The sequence below is a fragment of the Oncorhynchus masou genome, chromosome 28 (assembly GCF_036934945.1).
Source record: "Oncorhynchus masou masou isolate Uvic2021 chromosome 28, UVic_Omas_1.1, whole genome shotgun sequence".
NCBI classification, from domain to species: Eukaryota; Metazoa; Chordata; class Actinopteri; order Salmoniformes; family Salmonidae; genus Oncorhynchus; species Oncorhynchus masou.
In genome coordinates, this window is record NC_088239.1 from 35,503,926 (window position 1) to 35,522,192 (window position 18,267).

At 40.8% G+C, this 18,267-nt stretch overlaps 1 protein-coding gene across 4 annotated transcripts in view; it reads left to right on the forward strand.

The window, feature by feature from the left end:
* Positions 1-18,012, forward strand: part of LOC135517534 (rho GTPase-activating protein 12-like) — a 93,628-nt gene extending 75,616 nt beyond the window's left edge. For 3 of the 4 annotated variants that reach the window (XM_064941928.1, XM_064941926.1, XM_064941927.1), the window contains 11 exons: positions 2,015-2,076; positions 2,344-2,425; positions 2,769-2,897; positions 3,577-3,780; positions 3,988-4,090; positions 7,206-7,325; positions 7,439-7,537; positions 7,670-7,747; positions 7,849-7,983; positions 9,078-9,183; positions 15,618-18,012. In XM_064941928.1, the coding sequence (XP_064798000.1) occupies positions 2,015-2,076; positions 2,344-2,425; positions 2,769-2,897; positions 3,577-3,780; positions 3,988-4,090; positions 7,206-7,325; positions 7,439-7,537; positions 7,670-7,747; positions 7,849-7,983; positions 9,078-9,183; positions 15,618-15,792 (1,293 nt within the window). In that variant the 3' untranslated portion in view covers positions 15,793-18,012. The remainder of the gene's footprint in view (positions 1-2,014; positions 2,077-2,343; positions 2,426-2,768; positions 2,898-3,576; positions 3,781-3,987; positions 4,091-7,205; positions 7,326-7,438; positions 7,538-7,669; positions 7,748-7,848; positions 7,984-9,077; positions 9,184-15,617) is intronic. The other variant, XM_064941929.1, reaches the window with a different exon arrangement.
* The last annotated feature ends 255 nt before the right edge of the window (positions 18,013-18,267 follow it).

Genomic DNA, 18,267 nt, shown 5'->3' on the forward strand with positions numbered 1-18,267 from the left:
ATTTCATGGTATACAATTGTTGTTAGTAATTACTATCTTGTCTCATCGCTACAACTCAGGTACCGGCTCGGGAGAGACGAAGGCCGAAAGCCATGCGTCCTCCAAAACACAACCCAACCAAACCTGCTTCTTAACACAGCACGCCTCCAAACTGGCTACCTTGGTTAGCACACACTGCGCCTGGAGTCGCTGGTGCGTGATGAGACAAGGATATCCCTACCGGCCAAACCCTCCCTAACCCAGACGACGCTGTGCGTCGCCCCACGGACCTCCCTGTTGTGGCCGGCTGCGACAGAGCCTGGGCGCGAACCCAGAGTCTCTGGTGGCACAGCTAGTGCTGCGATGCAGTGCCGTAAACCACTGCGCCACCCGGGAGGCCATTTTACACCATTTTAAAGATAAAATTCTCGTTAATCTAGCCACAGTGTCTGATTTCAAAAATGCTTTACAGCGAAAGCACCACAAACGATTGTTATGTCACCACCAACTCACAGAAAAACACAGACATTTTTTTCCAGCCAAAGAGAGGAGTCACAAAAAGCACAAATAGAGAGAAAATGAATCACTAAGATCACTGATCTTCATCAGATGACACTCATAGGACTTCATGTTACACAATACATGTATGTTTTGTTCGTTAAAGTGCATATTTATATAAAAAAAATTTTTTTTACATTGCCGCGTTACGTTCAGTAATTTTAAAACATGCAGTGATTGTGCAGAGAGCCACATCTATTTACAGAAATACTCATTATAAATGTTGATGAAAATACAACTGTTATACATGGAATTAGAGATATACTTCTCCTTAATGCAACCGCTGTGTCAGTTTTCAAAAACACTTTACGGAAAAAAGCAAACCATGCAATAATCTGAGTACAGCTTTCAGACAACAAAGCAGCCAAAAAGATATCCGCCGTATTGGGTAGTCAACATTAGTCATAAATAGCATTATAAATATTAACTTACCTTTGATGATCTTCATCAGAATGCACCCCCAAGAATAAATGTTTGTTAGGTCCATCATTATGTCCAAATAGCTTCTTTTATTAGGGCGTTTGGTAAACAAATCCAAACGCGCATTCAGGTCCAGCCGAACGTTGTGCAAAAAGTTTTAAAAGTTCCGTTACAGCCCATAGAAAATTGTCAAACTAAGTATAGAATCAATCTTTAGGATGTTTTTAACATAAATCATCAATAAGGTTCCAACCGGAGAATTCCATTGTCTGTAGAAAAGCAATGGAACGAGAGCTAACTCTCTCATGACCGCGTCTCAGAGCCTATGGCAATCTGTTTAAAAAACTACAAGCCTCAGATTTCCCACTTCCTGGTTGGATTTTTCTCAGGTTTTCGCCTGCCATATGAGTTCTGTTATACTCACAGACATCATTCAAACAGTTTTAGAAACTTTAGAGTGTTTTCCATCCAATACTACTAATAATATGCTTATATTAGCATCTGGGACAGATTAGCAGGCAGTTTACTCTGGGCACCTTATTCATCCAAGCTACTCAATACTGCCCCCCTGTCACCAAGAAGCTAAGGCACTGCATCTCAGTGCAAGAGGTGTCACAACAGTCCCTGGTTCGAATCCAGGCTGTATCACATCCGGCCGTGATTGAGCGGATAGGGCCGGGGTAGGCCGTCATTGTAAATAAGAGTTTGTTCTTAAGTTCTAACTGACTTGCCTAGTTGAATAAAAACAACCTACAAAAATTGTTAATACGTTTATTTTATTCTTATTTCAAGATATTTTACCTTGAGACAAAAAATATCTTGAAATAAGATAACAAATATTTAATAAAAGTAATTTATGTTAAAATAAGCAAAATGATCTGCCAATGACATTAGATAAATTAGCTTGGTACGAAAAAACAACAACATTTTCAGTGAATTATTATAAAATACGATATTTAGGCTTGCTTAGATTTCATATTTATTTGCAGTAAGTGCGTGGTGTGTTTGTACTACCTGGGTCTGACTATGTTTGTCTCCTGTTTATCTCCCTCCACAGCCCTCTGAGAAGTGTGGAGTTCTCAACGTCACCAAAATAACTGAGAATGGCAAAAAAGTCAGGTAGAGAACATACATTATAAAGATCTTGTAGATTAGAAAATGTTATCATTCTCTTATGAGGAAATTGGAGGATAATACAGAATCATACAAACAAAACAATGAATACATATTTTTTTATTGATTCTTTGTTGAAATAATGGACAGACTGATGGTTGATAAATGGTTGGGACGTGGTTGATAAATAGTTGTGTTCTGACTTGGTTGATGGTTAATAAAGGGTTGTGTTGTGAAGTGGTTGATGGTTGTGTTGTGAAATGGTTCAAACAGAAAGAACTGGACATCGTCGTGGACGGTGCTACAGGGCTCCTCGCTGCTCTTCGCTAAAGGACAGGGGAGTGGCACCAGCTGGGTATGTATCCCATCAGCCTCCTTGTTAGGAACCATCTTGGGTGATGGAATGTGGCAGAGTTTGTACAGTTGAAGTACATTTTTGGATTAAAAAATAAATAAATTTGAGCAAATTGCCTCCCCTACTTTTTCAATAACCTGCAGGATTCTTTTTACCTCAAAAGGAGGGTGGTAGTTGTGCCTAAGAACTACTTGGCTGGCTGGCTATCTCCATTTAGTAGTAGTACACCATACCTCTTCCTATTTGCTCTTTCATCAGTCTGTGACTCTTTATTTCTCATTTGCCATCCTTCCCTCCCTCTTACCTCTTCCTCTCCTTCCTCCTTTCCTCTCCTCATCCAAAGTCCTACTACCGTAGTGGCTCCATCCCTGAGCTGCTGCTCACTCTGCTGGCCAACTGGAAGCGTTCGGTCAAGCCTCGCCCAGCTGTCTCCTATGTCCACTCTGTCCATGAGCGTTCCAAGGCTGCCACTGTATGTCTCCTATGTCCCTGTGCATGTCTCCCATATGTCCCTCTGCCTGTCCCTATGCCTGTCCATCATCCTCACATTGTCCTATCCCCTGCCTGCTGCTCATAACCTCATCTGATTGGGTGACCAAGGGGGTGGGAGGGAACTTTGAGTTTCAGGCATGCGCTCACTCTGGATTATTTTTCCTGCTATCATGATAAGAATATAGAATCGTCTTGATTGGTTGCCCCAGTTTGCCTGAGAGAGGATGTTTGTAAAAACTAAAAGAGTGTTCCAAAGAATGAAGAATACATGATTGAGTTTCTATTTTTAAAACAATATATGAAAAAGAAAATAGAGGAGCTGTTTCCTAAATAAAGGTGGTGTAAAAATGCATACAATAATACAGTGCTTTTAAAAATGTGATAAATATGATAACAATTTAACTTCACAATAATACAGCTTGTAACACAGTGGTGTGAATATGATCATCTGTGTTTATCTTCAAGTAAATCTAGCACTTAATAACTCATGTATAACTATAACTAACTTGTAGCCTAACACTGCTTTTGTTGTTTTTAATGCAACTTGTAATTATAACGGTGGGAAAAGTACTCATGAAAGATTTACCACTATTACTATCCTTGAGCTGGAAAACCAGCTCTCATCTGATTTGATTGTCTGAATGTTGATTTCCTTGTAGAAGTTTGGGGGTAACCAGTCGAAGCCGGAATTCACTGTGGATCTCAGAGGGGGGTCAGTTGATTGGGCCTCGAAGGATAAGTCCAGCAAGAAGCACGTCATTGAGCTGAAGACCCGCCAGGGGACAGAGCTGCTGATCCAATCAGAGATCGACAGCGTCATCAACGACTGGTTCCGAGTCCTGACAGACACCATCAGTACACATGTGAGTGGACCGCTCATATCTCAGTTCTCAACATAGTAGTTACGGTACCACACCTCTGTAAAGTACAAGTCAGGTTTGTCAACATCCACAACGAGAGGCTTCTGAAATGTATGCATTTATCTGTATTCTGTTCAGTACCACTTCCTTTCACGGCAGAGGTGATCCAGGCTGATTTGAATAACTTGTGGTGTTTGTGTGTGTGGACAGGCATGGGAGTCAGATGAAGCCTTAGAGGAGGACATGCCTGAGTCCCCTGGTGCAGAAAAACAAGACAAGGAGAAAGACCACAGAGACTCCAAGAAAAACAGAGGTTCCTTGACTAAATACACTATGTACACACTATGTGTGTCGCGCTCATGCGTCAGTGTTAGTTTTGTCAACAAAAAGTGACTGAACTATTCATAAATTCATAATAGACCCAGAAAGAACTGTAACCAAACAAAAATGTATTTTCATTTCAGTTGACTAAAACGAGATGAGACACAATTGTGACTACTAAATGGACTGGACAATAGTTTTTAGAGATTGCGCATGCAACTCTCTTGCTTCCCTGTAGCTAACCAGTCACTACCAGCCTTCTAGTTAGCTACCCTGTGCCTGGTTAAGGAACACAAGCTGCTTAACAAAATTAAAAACAATAGCAGCATTGAGTTTAAATGGTAAAACAACAGTCTAGCTATGTTTTTCTCTCCCTTGAGTAGGCTCTGGAAATGTAGGCTGTCTTTGAACCCTCTCACTTTTCCCACTTAATTTCCCATTTCCACCTCTTTTCCTCAGAGAAAATGGCTTGATTATAGCCCTTAGGCTATTGTTGCAAAGACATGACCCATGGCGCAAAGGTTTTTTCTTTCTATCATGCACTGGCGGATTTTTACATTCATAAAGCATATCCCAGGCCGTTCTAAAACTAGGCTACTTGCGGACCTGACCGTTAACCATTGTTTAGGCTACACCTTGTTCAATCATATTACCTCATTAGCTACCAAGCACTAACAACCTGGGGAGCGTTCAGCAGGCTGCAACGTTTTGGAATGCTCAGAAAGAAATAGGCTATGTAGAGCAAACATGTCTCTCTGATATGTTGAATAAGGAATAATGTTGGCTCTGTTCATGGAATTTTTATCTGAAACGTTCAAGAATGTTTTTAACTGAATGTGGTCATGGTAACATTACCAGTAGTCTATATGCAAACATTTGGTGGCACAGAAAGAAAGGAAAAAGAGAGCTAAAAATATTTTGACTAAATTCCTCTTGCCACTACGCCACATCTGGGTAAATAACTTTATTTTGAGTTAATGTGGACCTAGTGAATCAGACTTGAGCAGTTGGACCAGGACTCGAGCACTGGGACGCGGACTTCAGACATTGGGACTCGTGACTTGATTCCTGACTTGAGCATTGGTGATTCTAACTTGGACTCGAGCACAGGGGACTCAAGGTTTAGTGACTCAACTACATCACTGGACGGAACAGTCATTAGCCCCTGTTCTACTTTTGGACATCAATGTGGCAGCGGCATCTGTGGAATGTTGATAACAATGACTTGACCAAGTGATGGAGGTGCAACCCATACTACTTTGCCAATAGTTTGCGGCACCATCTAGTCTCTCTCTCTCTGATTGTGTGTGTCTGTTTGTTTTGTATGTAATGTGTAATATGTATGTAGGCTGAATTAGGAATTTGCATGGATAATATTATTCTTATATACAGTACCAGTCAAAGGGTTTTTCTTTATCAAAACTATGAAATAACACATCTGGAATCATGTAGTAACCAAAAAGTGTTGAACAAATCAAAAGATATGTTTGAGATTCTTCAAAGTAGCCAGCCTTTGCCTTGATTACAGCTTTGCACACATTCTCTCAACCAGCTTCATGAGGTAGTCACATGGAATACATTTCAATTAACAAGTGTGCCTTGTTGAATGTGAATTTGTGTCATTTCTTTCCTGAATGTGTTTGAACCAATCAGTTGCGTTGTGACAAGGTAGGGGTGGTATACAGAAGATAGCCCTATTTGGTAAAAGACCACGTCCATATTATGGCAAGAACAGCTCAAATAAGCAAAGAGAAACGACAATCCATAATTTCTTCAAGACATGAAGATCAGTCAATATGGAACATTTCAAGAACTTTTAAAGTGCAGTGGCAAAAACCATCCAGCACTATGATGAAACTGGCTCTCATGAGGACCGCCAAGGAAAAGGAAGACCCAAAGTTACCTCTGCTGCAGAGTATAAGTTCATTAGTTTCCCAGCCTCAGAAATTGCAGCCCAAATAAATTCTTCAGAGTTCAAGTAACAGACACATCTCAACATCAACTGTTCAGAGGAGACTGTGTGAATTAGGCCTTCATGGACAAATTTCTGCAAAGAAACCACTACTAAAGGACACCAATAAGAAGAGGAGACTTGGACGTTAGAGCAATGGACATTAGACTGGTAATCTGTCCTTCCATCTGATGAGTCCAAATTTGAGATTTTTGGTTCCAACCGCCATGTCTTTGTGAGACGCAGAGTAGGTGAACGGATTATCTCTGCATGTGAGGTTCCCACCATGAAGCATGGAGGAGGTGTGATGGTGTGGGAGTGCTTTGCTGGTGACATTGTCAGTGATTTATTTAGAATTCAAGGCACACTTAACCAGCACGGCTGCAGCGATACACCATCCCATCTGGTTTGGGCTTAGTGGGACTATCATTTGTTTTTCAACAGGACAATGACCCAACACACCTCCAGGCTGTGTAATTTGACCAAGAAGAAGAGTGATGGACTGCTGCATCTGATAACCTGGCCTCCACAATCACCCAACCTCAACCCAGTTGAGATGGTTTGGGATGAGTTGGACCGCAGAGTGAAGGAAAAGCAGCCAACAAGTGCTCAGCATATGTGGGAACTCCTTCAAGACTGTTGGAAAAGAAAAGAAGAATCTAAAATATATTTTGATTTAACACTTTTTTGTTTACTACATGATTCCATATGTGTTATTTCACAGTTTTGAAGTCTTCACCATAATTCCACAATGTAGAAAATTGTCAAATAAAGAAAATCCCTAAAATGAGCAGGTTTTTGGGAAGAGAATAGAAACATAGGACCAGGCTATGTTTGTGCACATGGAAGTCAGTGATTTATGTTTACTATAGGTTAATGAGGCAATACAAATGTGATGTGACTGAAATGTGACTAAAATGAAAGGACATTTAGTTAACTGAAATATATCTAGACTAAATCATTATTCCAATGACAACAAAAATGTGACTACAACATAATGATATTTTAGTCAAAATGACAAAGACTAGACTAAATCTGAATTAACACTGACGCGCTTGCGTGTGTGCAGATGTTTGCGTGTCAGTGATCTAAAAAGGTTTTGTCACCAAATGCCCTCTTAATACCTGTTTAGTCATTTCCCTCCGTATGTTTTCAGCGATGAAGACATCCGTGAGTATGGACTCCTCGGACCAGAAGAAGACCAGAGTAAAGCTGAAGAAGTTCCTAACCCGCCGACCCACCTACCAGGCCGTCAGAGACAAGGGCTACATTAAAGGTATGGCTGGCCTCACTGCAAGCCAGTTCCTATAAAGGTGACATTTGACATGCCTGTCTCTCTCTTTATTTGTTATTTAAAATATACTTCTCTTGCTTTGTGTTGCGCCACAGACCAGGTGTTTGGCTGCAGCCTGAGCAGCCTGTGTCAGAGGGAGAACACTTCGGTGCCCACTTTCGTCACCATGTGCATCGACCACGTGGAAAACACAGGTATGACCTCTCTGCCTTTTTAGAATTAGCCATTTTGTTTCCATTATGTGCACTGAATCAGTTATAATGCTGTCTCTGTATCGTTCTCTTTCCCCCTCCTCTATGTCTCTGACCCTGTCCTCTATTTTGCAGGTCTGAGTATAGATGGGATATACAGAGTGAGTGGAAACCTAGCTGTGATACAGAAGCTGCGCTTTGCTGTCAATCACGGTATGGCAAAAATAGTTTTAGTTTTCTTTTGGAACCAGTGGAATTGTCCATGGAACCAATGGAATAGTACTAAAAGAGAACCTTATTTGTGTGTGTTCCAGATGAGAAGGTAGAGCTGGATGACAGTAAGTGGGAAGACATCCACGTCACTACAGGAGCCCTGAAGATGTTATTCAGAGAGCTGCCTGAGCCTGTTTTCACCTACGACTCTTTCAACGACTTTATCAACGCCATCAGTGAGTAGTAACACACTTGACTACACTGTTAGACTTCACTGTGCTGTATAACAAACACTGTACTGTACAACACATATACCATAGAGATCCTATTAAATGACAAATTCCTATTCTAATTGCTAATTATATGACGTATACATTATATGCCTGTCTACTGAGCTACTATTTATAGAGGTAAAATCAAGGTTAGATGGTTTGCTTTAAAGACAATGCTTATTAAGACACAATTGACTTCATATGCTGTACCACTTGGTTTGGTGATTCCAAATGTGTGCTGTTTTAAATGTATCCACAAGATGGCACCCTTCTCATTTGAATTCACAAAAATGTATTAGAATTAAGGATTAGGGTTGCAAAGCTACGGTAATTTACCAAAATTCCGGAATCTTCTATAATTTTGGTAATTAACAGGTAATTTATGGCAATCTATGGTAACTTTGGTCATTTAATTTATTCATATACAGTATAATATTCATTTTTTAAATATCTTTGTATATATTGTCCATGAGTTTCTATTGGATAAACAATATGGTTCAAGAGAAAATAGTCTAATTAATTAAAAAAACATATAATCAACAATGGAATTATTTTCAATTAACTCTTCCAACTATTGACTTTTTCTTTTACAACTGCCACTAGTTTGGCTCCGGAACATTTAAAACAAAGACATATTGACATTAAATAAATAAATGCTATTTCATGCTGAAACTCTAATATTAAGCACCGAAGGTATTCACTAAATTGATGGTTTATATTTAGGATAGGTTTTTACAGCTTTGTCATTCTATTTTTTATTTGAAAATAATCTTGTTTTGATTATTTTATATATTTTACATGTGATAAGGCCACAAAGTGGGCCAGGGATAATTACAGACACTTGTGATAATCTGAAGTACCCAAAAGGGCCACTAGATGTCTTGTGATACATTACATAAAATCCTTGAAAGTTACTGAAATTCTAATAGTTTACTGGTAAACTTAGAATGTTTCCGGTAATATACCCTTCATTTGCAACCCTAATCAGGATCATGTAAATGCTGTGTTTCTACATATGCAATGAAACTAATGGTTTTACATTTTTCCCTATGTTCCAGAATGCTCAGACTACAAGCAGCGGGTGAATATGATAAAAGACTTAATCAAGCATTTGCCAAAACCGAATCACGACACGATGCAATGCCTCTTCAAGCATCTCAGAAGGTAAGCAAAAAGCATCCTACATTTCTGCTAAGCTAAAGTCAATACTCGCTGATGGATGACAAGACCCAGATCATAATTCATTGTGCTAGTCTGTTTAAGAGTAGCCTGGGAAGCCGCTAGCGGGCTTTATGGATCTCCACTATTGTCTGGGCTTGATGTGCACAGTCGGTAATACACTCAAGTCCCCCTGTGACTGGTTCGTACATAAAGCATTTTCCATTCAGGCTGCAAAGGCTTTGAATTTCTCCTAAGAAGGAGGCGAGAAGGAGGGAGAAAGAAAACGGAAAATATTCATCGTTTTTTTTCGCCCATCCACCTCTTTTCGGAGGACAAAAATAAACTTTGTTTTGTACATTCTACACACATTTTACACACATGGCATTTTATTTAATTTATTTTTACACTTGTTACAAATCAAGAATCAAGTAATTTGATATTTTTATACACATTACATCTAGATACAGTTGAAGTCGGCTAATTGACATCATTCGAGTCAATTGGAGGTGTACCTGTGGATGTATTTCAAGGCCTACCTTCAAACTCAGTGCCTCTTTGCTTGACATCATGTGAAAATGTAAATAAATCAGCCAAGACCTCAGAAAATAAATTGTAGATCTCCACAAATCTGGTTCATCCTTGGGAACAATTTCCAAAAGCCTGAAGGTACCACTATCATCTGTACAAACAGTACTCAAGTATAAACCCCATGGGACCACGCAGCCGTCATTCCGCTCAGGAAAGAGACTCGTTCTGTCTCCTAGAGATGAACGTACTTTGGTGCAAAAAGTGCAAATCAATCCCAGAACAACAGCAAAGGACCTTGTGAAGATGCTGGAGGAAACAGGTACAAAAGTATTTATATCCACAGTAAAACGAGTCCCTATATCGACATAACCTGAAATGCCGCTCAGCAAGGAAGAAGCCACTACTCCAAAACCGCCATAAAAAGCCAGACTACGTTTTGTAACTGCACATGGGGACAAAGACTTTTGGAGAAGTGTCCTCTGGTCTGATATAACAAGAATATAACTATTTGACAATAATGACCATTATGTTTGGAGGAAAGAGAGACGCTTGCAAGCCGAAGAACACCATCCCAACCGTGAAGCATGGGTTGGCAGCATCATGTTGTGGTGGTGCTTTGCTGCAGGAGGGACTGGTACACTTAAAAAATAGATGGCATTGTGAGGGAGGAAAATGATGTGGATATATTGAAGCAACATCTCAAGACATCAGTCAAGAAAGTTAAAGCTTGGTCGCAAATGGGACAATTTGCGTCAAAATGGCCTATGGACAACAAAGTCAAGGTATTGCAGTGGCCATCGCAAAGCCATGACCTCAATCCTATTGAAAGGATTGTGGGCAGAACTGAAAAAGCGTATGCGAGCAAGGAGGCCTACAAACCTGACTCAGTTACACCAGCTCTGTCAGGAGGAATGGCCCAAAATTCACCCAACTTATTGTGGGAAGATTGTGGAAGGCTACCTGAAACGTTTGACCCAAGTTAAACCATTTAAAGGCAATGCTACCAAATACTAATTGAGTGTATGTGAACTTCTGACCCACTGGGAATGTGATGAAATAAATAAAAGCTGAAATTAATAATTCTCTCTACTATTAATCTGACATTTCACATCCTTAAAATGAAGTGGTGATCCTAACTGACCTAAGACAGGGATTTTTTACTAGGATTAAATGTCAGGAATTGTGATAAACTGAGTTTAAATGTATTTGGCTAGGGTGTATGTGAACTTCCGACTTCAACTATAGAACATGAGGTTTTAAACCCACCCCTCAGCTACTCTCAGGGGCAATACCAAAATAAGTGATCTAGTGATTCTGTCTATTTGTAACTAAATCTGCAGAGCTGAGATGGTTATATGCACAATATACATAACATTCTATTTGTGCCAAGAATTTTGTATAATCATTTTTTGGAATCAAGAGTTGTTTGCGTATCCATTCATGAACCATGTGCCACGGAATCGGCACATCAAAAATCTCTTCCCAACTATCTTGCAACCTGTATGGTGCCAGGGGCAATATTTTGATCCTCAAGTAAAACTGATATACAGTGGGGGGAGCAGGTATTTGATACACTGCCAATTTGCAGGTTTTCCTACTTACAAAGCATGTAGAGGTCTGTAATTTTTTCATAGATACAATTCAACTGTGAGATACGGAATCTAAAACAAAAATCCAGAAAATCACATTGTATGATTTTTAAGTAATTAATTTGCATTTTATTGCATGACATAAGTATTTGATCACCTACCAACCAGTAAGAATTCCAGCTCTCACAGACCTGTTAGTTTTTCTTTAAGACGCCCTCCTGTTCTCCACTCATTACCTGTATTAACTGCACCTGTTTGAACTTGTTACCTGTATAAAAGACACCTGTCCACACTCAATCAAACGGACTCCAACTTCTACACAATGGCCAAGCCCAGAGAGCTGTGTAAGGACATCGGGGATAAAATTATAGACCTGCACAAGGCTGGGATGGGCTACAGGACAATAGGCAAGCAGCTTGGTGAGAAGGCAACAACTGTTGACGCAATTATTAGAAAATGGAAAAAGTTCAAGATGACGGTCAACCACCCTCGGTCTGGGGCTCCTTGCAAGATCTCACATTGTGGGGCATCAATCGTCATGAGGAAAGTGAGGGATCAACCCAGAACTACACGGCAGGACCTGGACAATGACCTCAAGAGAGCTGGGACCACAGTCTCAAAGAAAACCATTAGTAACACACTATGCTGTCATGGAATAAAATCCTGCAGCGCACGCAAGGTCCCCCTGCTCAAGCCAGCGCATGTCCAGGCCCATCTGAAGTTTGCCAATGACCATCTGGATGATCCAGAGGAGGAATGGTAGAAAGTCATGTGGTCTGATGAGACAAAAATAGAGCCTTTTGGTCTAAACTCCACTCGCCATGTTTGGAGGAAGAAGAAGGGTGAGACCAACCCAACCGTGAAGCATGGAGGTGGAAACATCATTCTTTGGGGATGCTTTTCTGCAAAGGGGACAGGACGAATGCACTGTATTGAGGGGAGGATGGATGGGGCCATGTATAGCGAGATCTTGCCCAACAACGTCCTTCCCTCAGTAAGAGCATTGAAGATGGGTCGTGGCTGGGTCTTCCAGCATGACAACGACCCGAAACACACAGCCAGGGCAACTAAGGAGTGGCTCCGTAAGAAGCATCTCAAGGTCCTGGAGTGGCCTAGCCAGTCTCCAGACCTGAACCCAATAGAAAATCTTTGGAGGGAGCTGAAGTCCGTATTGCCCAGTGACAGCCCCGAAACCTGAAGGATCTGGAGAAGGTATGTATGGAGGAGTGGGCCAAAATCACTGCTGCAGTGTGTGCAAACTTGGTCAAGAACTACAGGAAACATATGATCTCTGTAATTGCAAACAAAGGTTTCTGTACCAAATATTAAGTTCTGCTTTTCTGATGTATCAAATACTAATGTCATGCAATAAAATGCAAATGAGCTACTTAAAAATCATACAATGTGATTTTCTGGATTTTTGTTTTAGATCCCTCACAGTTGAAGTGTACCTATGATAAAAATTACAGACCTCTACATGCTTTGTAAATAGGAAAACATGCAAATTCGGCAGTGTATCTAATACTTGTTCTCCCCACTGTATATATATTTTTTAGGACAATTTCTTGTCTTTAATAAGTCTTGCATTTTAGACTTGCATACTTTCTTTATGAAACACCATTTTTCACTGCCATGCTAGAGTGGCTAATGCGTGTATTACTGGCTGTTCACATCAAGCCCAGACAAAAGTGGAGATCAGGCTAGTTTAAAAGGATTTTTACCTATTTACAGTGGGGCAAAAAAGTATTTAGTCAGCCACCAATTGTGCATGTTCTCCCACTTAAAAAAATGAGAGAGGCCTGTAATTTTCATTGTACACTTCAACTATGACAGACAAAATGAGAAATAAAAATCCTGAAAATCACATTGTAGGATTTTTAATGAATTTATTTGCACATTATGGTGGAAAATAAGTATTTGGTCAATAACAAACGTTTATCTCAATACTTTGTTATATACCCTTTGTTGGCAATGACAGAAGTGAAACGTTTTCTGTAAGTCTTCACAAGGTTTTCACACACTGTTGCTGGTATTTTGGCCCATTCCTCCATGCAGATCTCCTCTAGAGCAGTGATGTTTTGGGGCTGTTGCTGGGCAACACGGACTTTCAACTCCCTCCAAAGACTTTCTATGGGGTTGAGATCTGGAGACTGGCTAGGCCCCTCCAGGATCTTGAAATGCTTCTTACGAAGCCACTCCTTCGTTGCCCAGGCGGTGTGTTTGGGATCATTGTCATGTTGAAAGACCCAGGCACGTTTCCTCTTCAATGCCCTTGCTGATGGAAGGAGGTTTTCACTCAAAATCTCACGATACATGGCCCCATTCATTCTTTCCTTTACACGGATCAGTCGTCCTGGTCCCTTTGCAGAAAAACAGCCCCAAAGCATGATGTTTCCACCCCCATGCTTCACAGTAGGTATGGATGCAACTCAGCATTTTTTGTCTTCCAAACACGACGAGTTGAGTTTTTACCAAAAAGTTACATTTTGGTTTCATCTGACCATATGACATTGTCCCAATCTCCCAAGCACTGCAGGATTTGAGTCCCTGGCAGCATAGTGTGTTATTGATGGTAGGCTTTGTTACTTTGGTCCCAGCTCTCTGCAGGTCATTCACTAGGTCCCCCCCCCCTCCCATGTGGTTCTGGGATTTTTGCTCACCGTTCATGTGATCATTTTGACCCCACGGGGTGAGATCTTACATGGAGCCCCAGATCGAGGGAGGTCTTGTATGTCTTCCATTTCCTAATAATTGCTCCCACAGTTGATTTCTTCAAACCAAGCTGCTTACCTATTGCAGATTCAGTCTTCCCAGCCTGGTGCAGGTCTACAATTTTGTTTCTGGTGTTCTTTGACAGCTCTTTGGTCTTGGCCATAGTGGAGTTTGGAGTGTGACTGTTTGAGGTTGTGGAAAGGTGTCTTTTATACTGATAACAAGTTCAAACAGGTGCCATTAATACAGGTAATGAGTGGAGGACAGAGGAGCCTCTTAAAGAAGAAGTTACAGGTCTGTGAGTGCCAGAAATCTTGCTTGTTTGTAGGTGACCAAATAATTATTTTCCACCATAATTTGCAAATAAATTCATTAAAAATCCTACAATGTGATTTTCAGGATTTTTTTTTCTCATTTTGTCTGTCATATTTTAAATGTACCTATGATGAAAATTACAGGCCTCTCTCATCTTTTCAAGTGGAGAACTTGCACAGTTGGTGGCTGACTAAATACTTTTTTGCCCCACTGTACCTATGAAGAAAATGTAAGAAGTTGCATATGCTCCCATGGATTTAATAGTTAAAAGCACAAACGTTTGAGCATACAGTGCCTTCTTCTGGGTAAAATAATATATTATGTTTATTTACAACATATTGTCCCTTTTGCTTGGGACTCTATATTATTTGTCTGCTCTTTTTCTGTCAATAACCTACAGTAGCCTGTCAGTCCTCACTACTATCTTAGTTTGTTGACTTATTCTCAGATTGATATGTCTGAGGTACACAGGACCAGGGGACCTATAAGTAGGGTTCGGGGTAGATTCTCAGCCAATTGGAGCTCGGGGCTATATCATACAGTATGTTCAGAATGACATTTGCCTAAACACTATTTGCATTTATATGGCCCTGTGTTTGCCATAATGCAATACCTTTAGATCTGGTGTTTGTTCTAGGGAATGTATTGTGTGACATTTTGTCTATATGGAAGTGTATCCCAAATGACACCCTATTCCCTACATAGTGCTCTACTTTTCACCAGGGCCCTGGTCAAACGTTGTGCACTATATGGGGAATAGGGTGCCGTTTGGGATGCTACCTATGTATATGAGACAAGGGGATTTAATTGGGTTTTCCAATGAATAATGTTATTGTGTGGCGCAGCGTTTCTGTATGCAAGAATTTTGATTTCCATTTAAAAGCAGCGATATTACCTGCCGTTGTTTAATATTGTATTTTGCATCTTATGTTTTTCGAATACTAGCAGTAGCTTACTTAATAAATGTTATATACATTTTTGTCTCCAGCGTATACCTGATCCCTTTGTTGACCAACCAACATCTATAATGTGTTTTCTAAATGATATGCCTATTTCACCAAAACGGACTGACCATAGGGCAGTTCGGGAAAATGCCAGATGGTTCTGGTCCATCTTTAGCCCAGTGGGCCTGTCTAAATTGGGGGTTTTGCGCATAATGATCATTATATGGCGAACAATGGGGGCCTCAAGGAATAAATGTGCCTTTGTGTTGGAAATGCCTGGCAGATTTCTGCTCGCAGTCTGTCACTGTATCCCACTCTTTCCCCCTCTTGCCTTCCTGTCTCTCTCCAGGGTGATTGATCATGGGGAGGCCAACCGTATGACGACCCAGAGCGTAGCGATCGTTTTCGGCCCCACCCTGCTCAGACCTGAGACGGAGACGGGTAACATCGCTGTTCACATGGTCTATCAGAACCAGATTGTTGAGCTCATCTTACTGGAGTATGAGAACATATTCGGCAGGTAGAAAATAAACACCTAAGAACGACACCTGAGGTAAACTCCTGTGGAAGTGGATGGTCTGATGACTGGTCGGACTCACCCAATACCGCTTATTTTTGTGACTGAAACATTGTTGCTGTGGACCCAGCAATTTAAAGAAAGAAAAACAAAAATGTAAATATTGTTCATTTGATTATTAATCTTATTAAGGAAACTAGTGAATGACTTTGCACTTAACATTTTGAGGGAGATGAGTATGATGTAAATAAATACAGATGTCATTCACTTTGGTTGCCATTCCTGCTGTGAGTAGCAGGGCGGTGCAGTTGCTTCAGGGGAGAGTGTTGGTTGGTTTGTTGGTTGGTGAGCTGGCTGGATCTAGGACTTGGCATGGCATTGACGACGGACGGAGTGCAGTGTGAATGGCGTGGATGGATCTTCCGCCGTGTGTGACGTGATCCAGTGGATTTGAGTATACAGGGTATAACTGTGTTCTACACTGGATTCCTATGGCCAGTATTAAGTACATACTACATACAACAAGAGCTTGGTGAATAAGACATTGTTTTGGACTGGAGTGAAACAGAAGAAGAGGATTGTGGGATACATTGATGTGGCGTTAAAGAAACCGCTGGAGTGACTTCCGGCTTTCTCTGATGACATCACAACACAGGAAGCACAACTCAATCCAGATCATTCAAACAACTAACTACCCACTGAATAACTGGCTGGCTGGGTGGTCTGATCTCCCTCTGTCAAGTCAATGGAAGCCCATATCCTACTACCATGTGGTAGAATATAGACCATGCTTGGTCGTCTGTATAAAGACTACTCTCATTGCTTTGTGTTGGAATAATAATAAGATGAACCTATGAACTGGATATTCTCAGTGTTGTGGAACATTGACTGTTGACTTGACCTCTGAATTTTGTGAAGTACAATGTAAAGCCTCAGTGGTGTGGATACAGAATCAGTATTAAATATGGGGGCTCTCTGACGGGACCCCAAAATTATGTATGGGGTCTCTCGGAGGGGACCCCTGGATCAACTGGATTGGACATAGTCATGTGTATTAGCTATATTTCCCGACTTTATAATGAAAACATTCACCACAATCAGATCTGGGAACTGCATTTTAGCACTCCTTTCCCTTTATAATGAACTACTTTTGACCAGAGTCTTTGACCAGTCAAAAGTAAGGCAATTTACAGGGAATAGGGTGCAATTTTGGACGTGAACAGGTCACCCTACATATCCTACCTCCCTTGCTAGAATTGGAGCCCCGCCCCTTCTTCCAGATCTACCCTTTGACCCTAGTGCAATCATCAATAGTGGTTAGTCAGTATGTCACATGACTGGTTTTGGGAAGCATCAAAACAAACCTGTGTTTGGGGGATAATACAGTAAATTAACTTGCTATATCTGAAGACTGGGTGCATCCTAAATGGCTTCCTATTCCCTATGCATAGGCCCTGGTAAAAAATGAGTGCACTATATAGGGAATAGGGTGCCTGGGAATAGGGATGCCCATAAGATCTTCCCTAATGTGTACAGATAAAGAACAGATGTGTGTTATTGACTCGTCTAACATGCTTGGTATGGTAGGCCTCTGCTAGTGAAAGGCCTTCATTATAAGTGTAAAGGTGTTGGCTTTTCAGTGAAAGGAGATGTCCTCTTTTCCCCACCTTCCTCCCTTTCCTGCTTTTGTCCTTTCTTCCCTCGTCTTCTGGAGTTACTGGGAAAAGAGATGGAGAAGCCAGGGAATAGCAGTCAGTCTTAACATGACTATTTCAGATGAATACTGATTATGTCCCAAATAACACCCTATTTAGGGTGCCATTTGGGATGTAGGTTCAAGCCTCTGTTCCAACTTCATAATCACTCTCCTTACCTAAGATAATCTCAACGGGACTGGGACTGGAGAGAACATGGTACTGGAAAATAGTATTAAATTTAAGTTTATGGTGATGGAAGGTACAATGCAAAAAGCCTCTGTGCAGCCTACATTAAAAAAAATATTTCCTTATTGAAGTATGTATATTTTGATGGTGAGTGGTTGGTTCAACGAGTGAAATATCACTGGTTTTGTAAATTGTTGACAAAATACATAGATTGTTACAAAAGAGGAAATGGTTTTGAAAGTGTATCTTGATTTTGACGCATGGTCAACTGCACATTTTGAATGTACTTTTCAGACTAACTGCTGTTTGTGACATGTCTAATAAAAAACTACAACTAAATGGAATGGACTTCAACTTTTTCACTTTCAGTTGACACAAAGGGTAGCCCTTTCCACACAGACCCTGTCATCCCGTATACGGGTTGAAAATGGCAGATATTGTCATTGTTTAGCGCCTGAATTGGAATAAAGTGGCTGTACATTAAAATGCTATAAATGACGTCAGAGCTCAGGTTCTCCACTTCGCAGCACTGTATGGGTTTTGACAGCTGAACTTGCGCACTGAGCGCTACAAGATGATGCGCCCATTCCTCCCGCTAA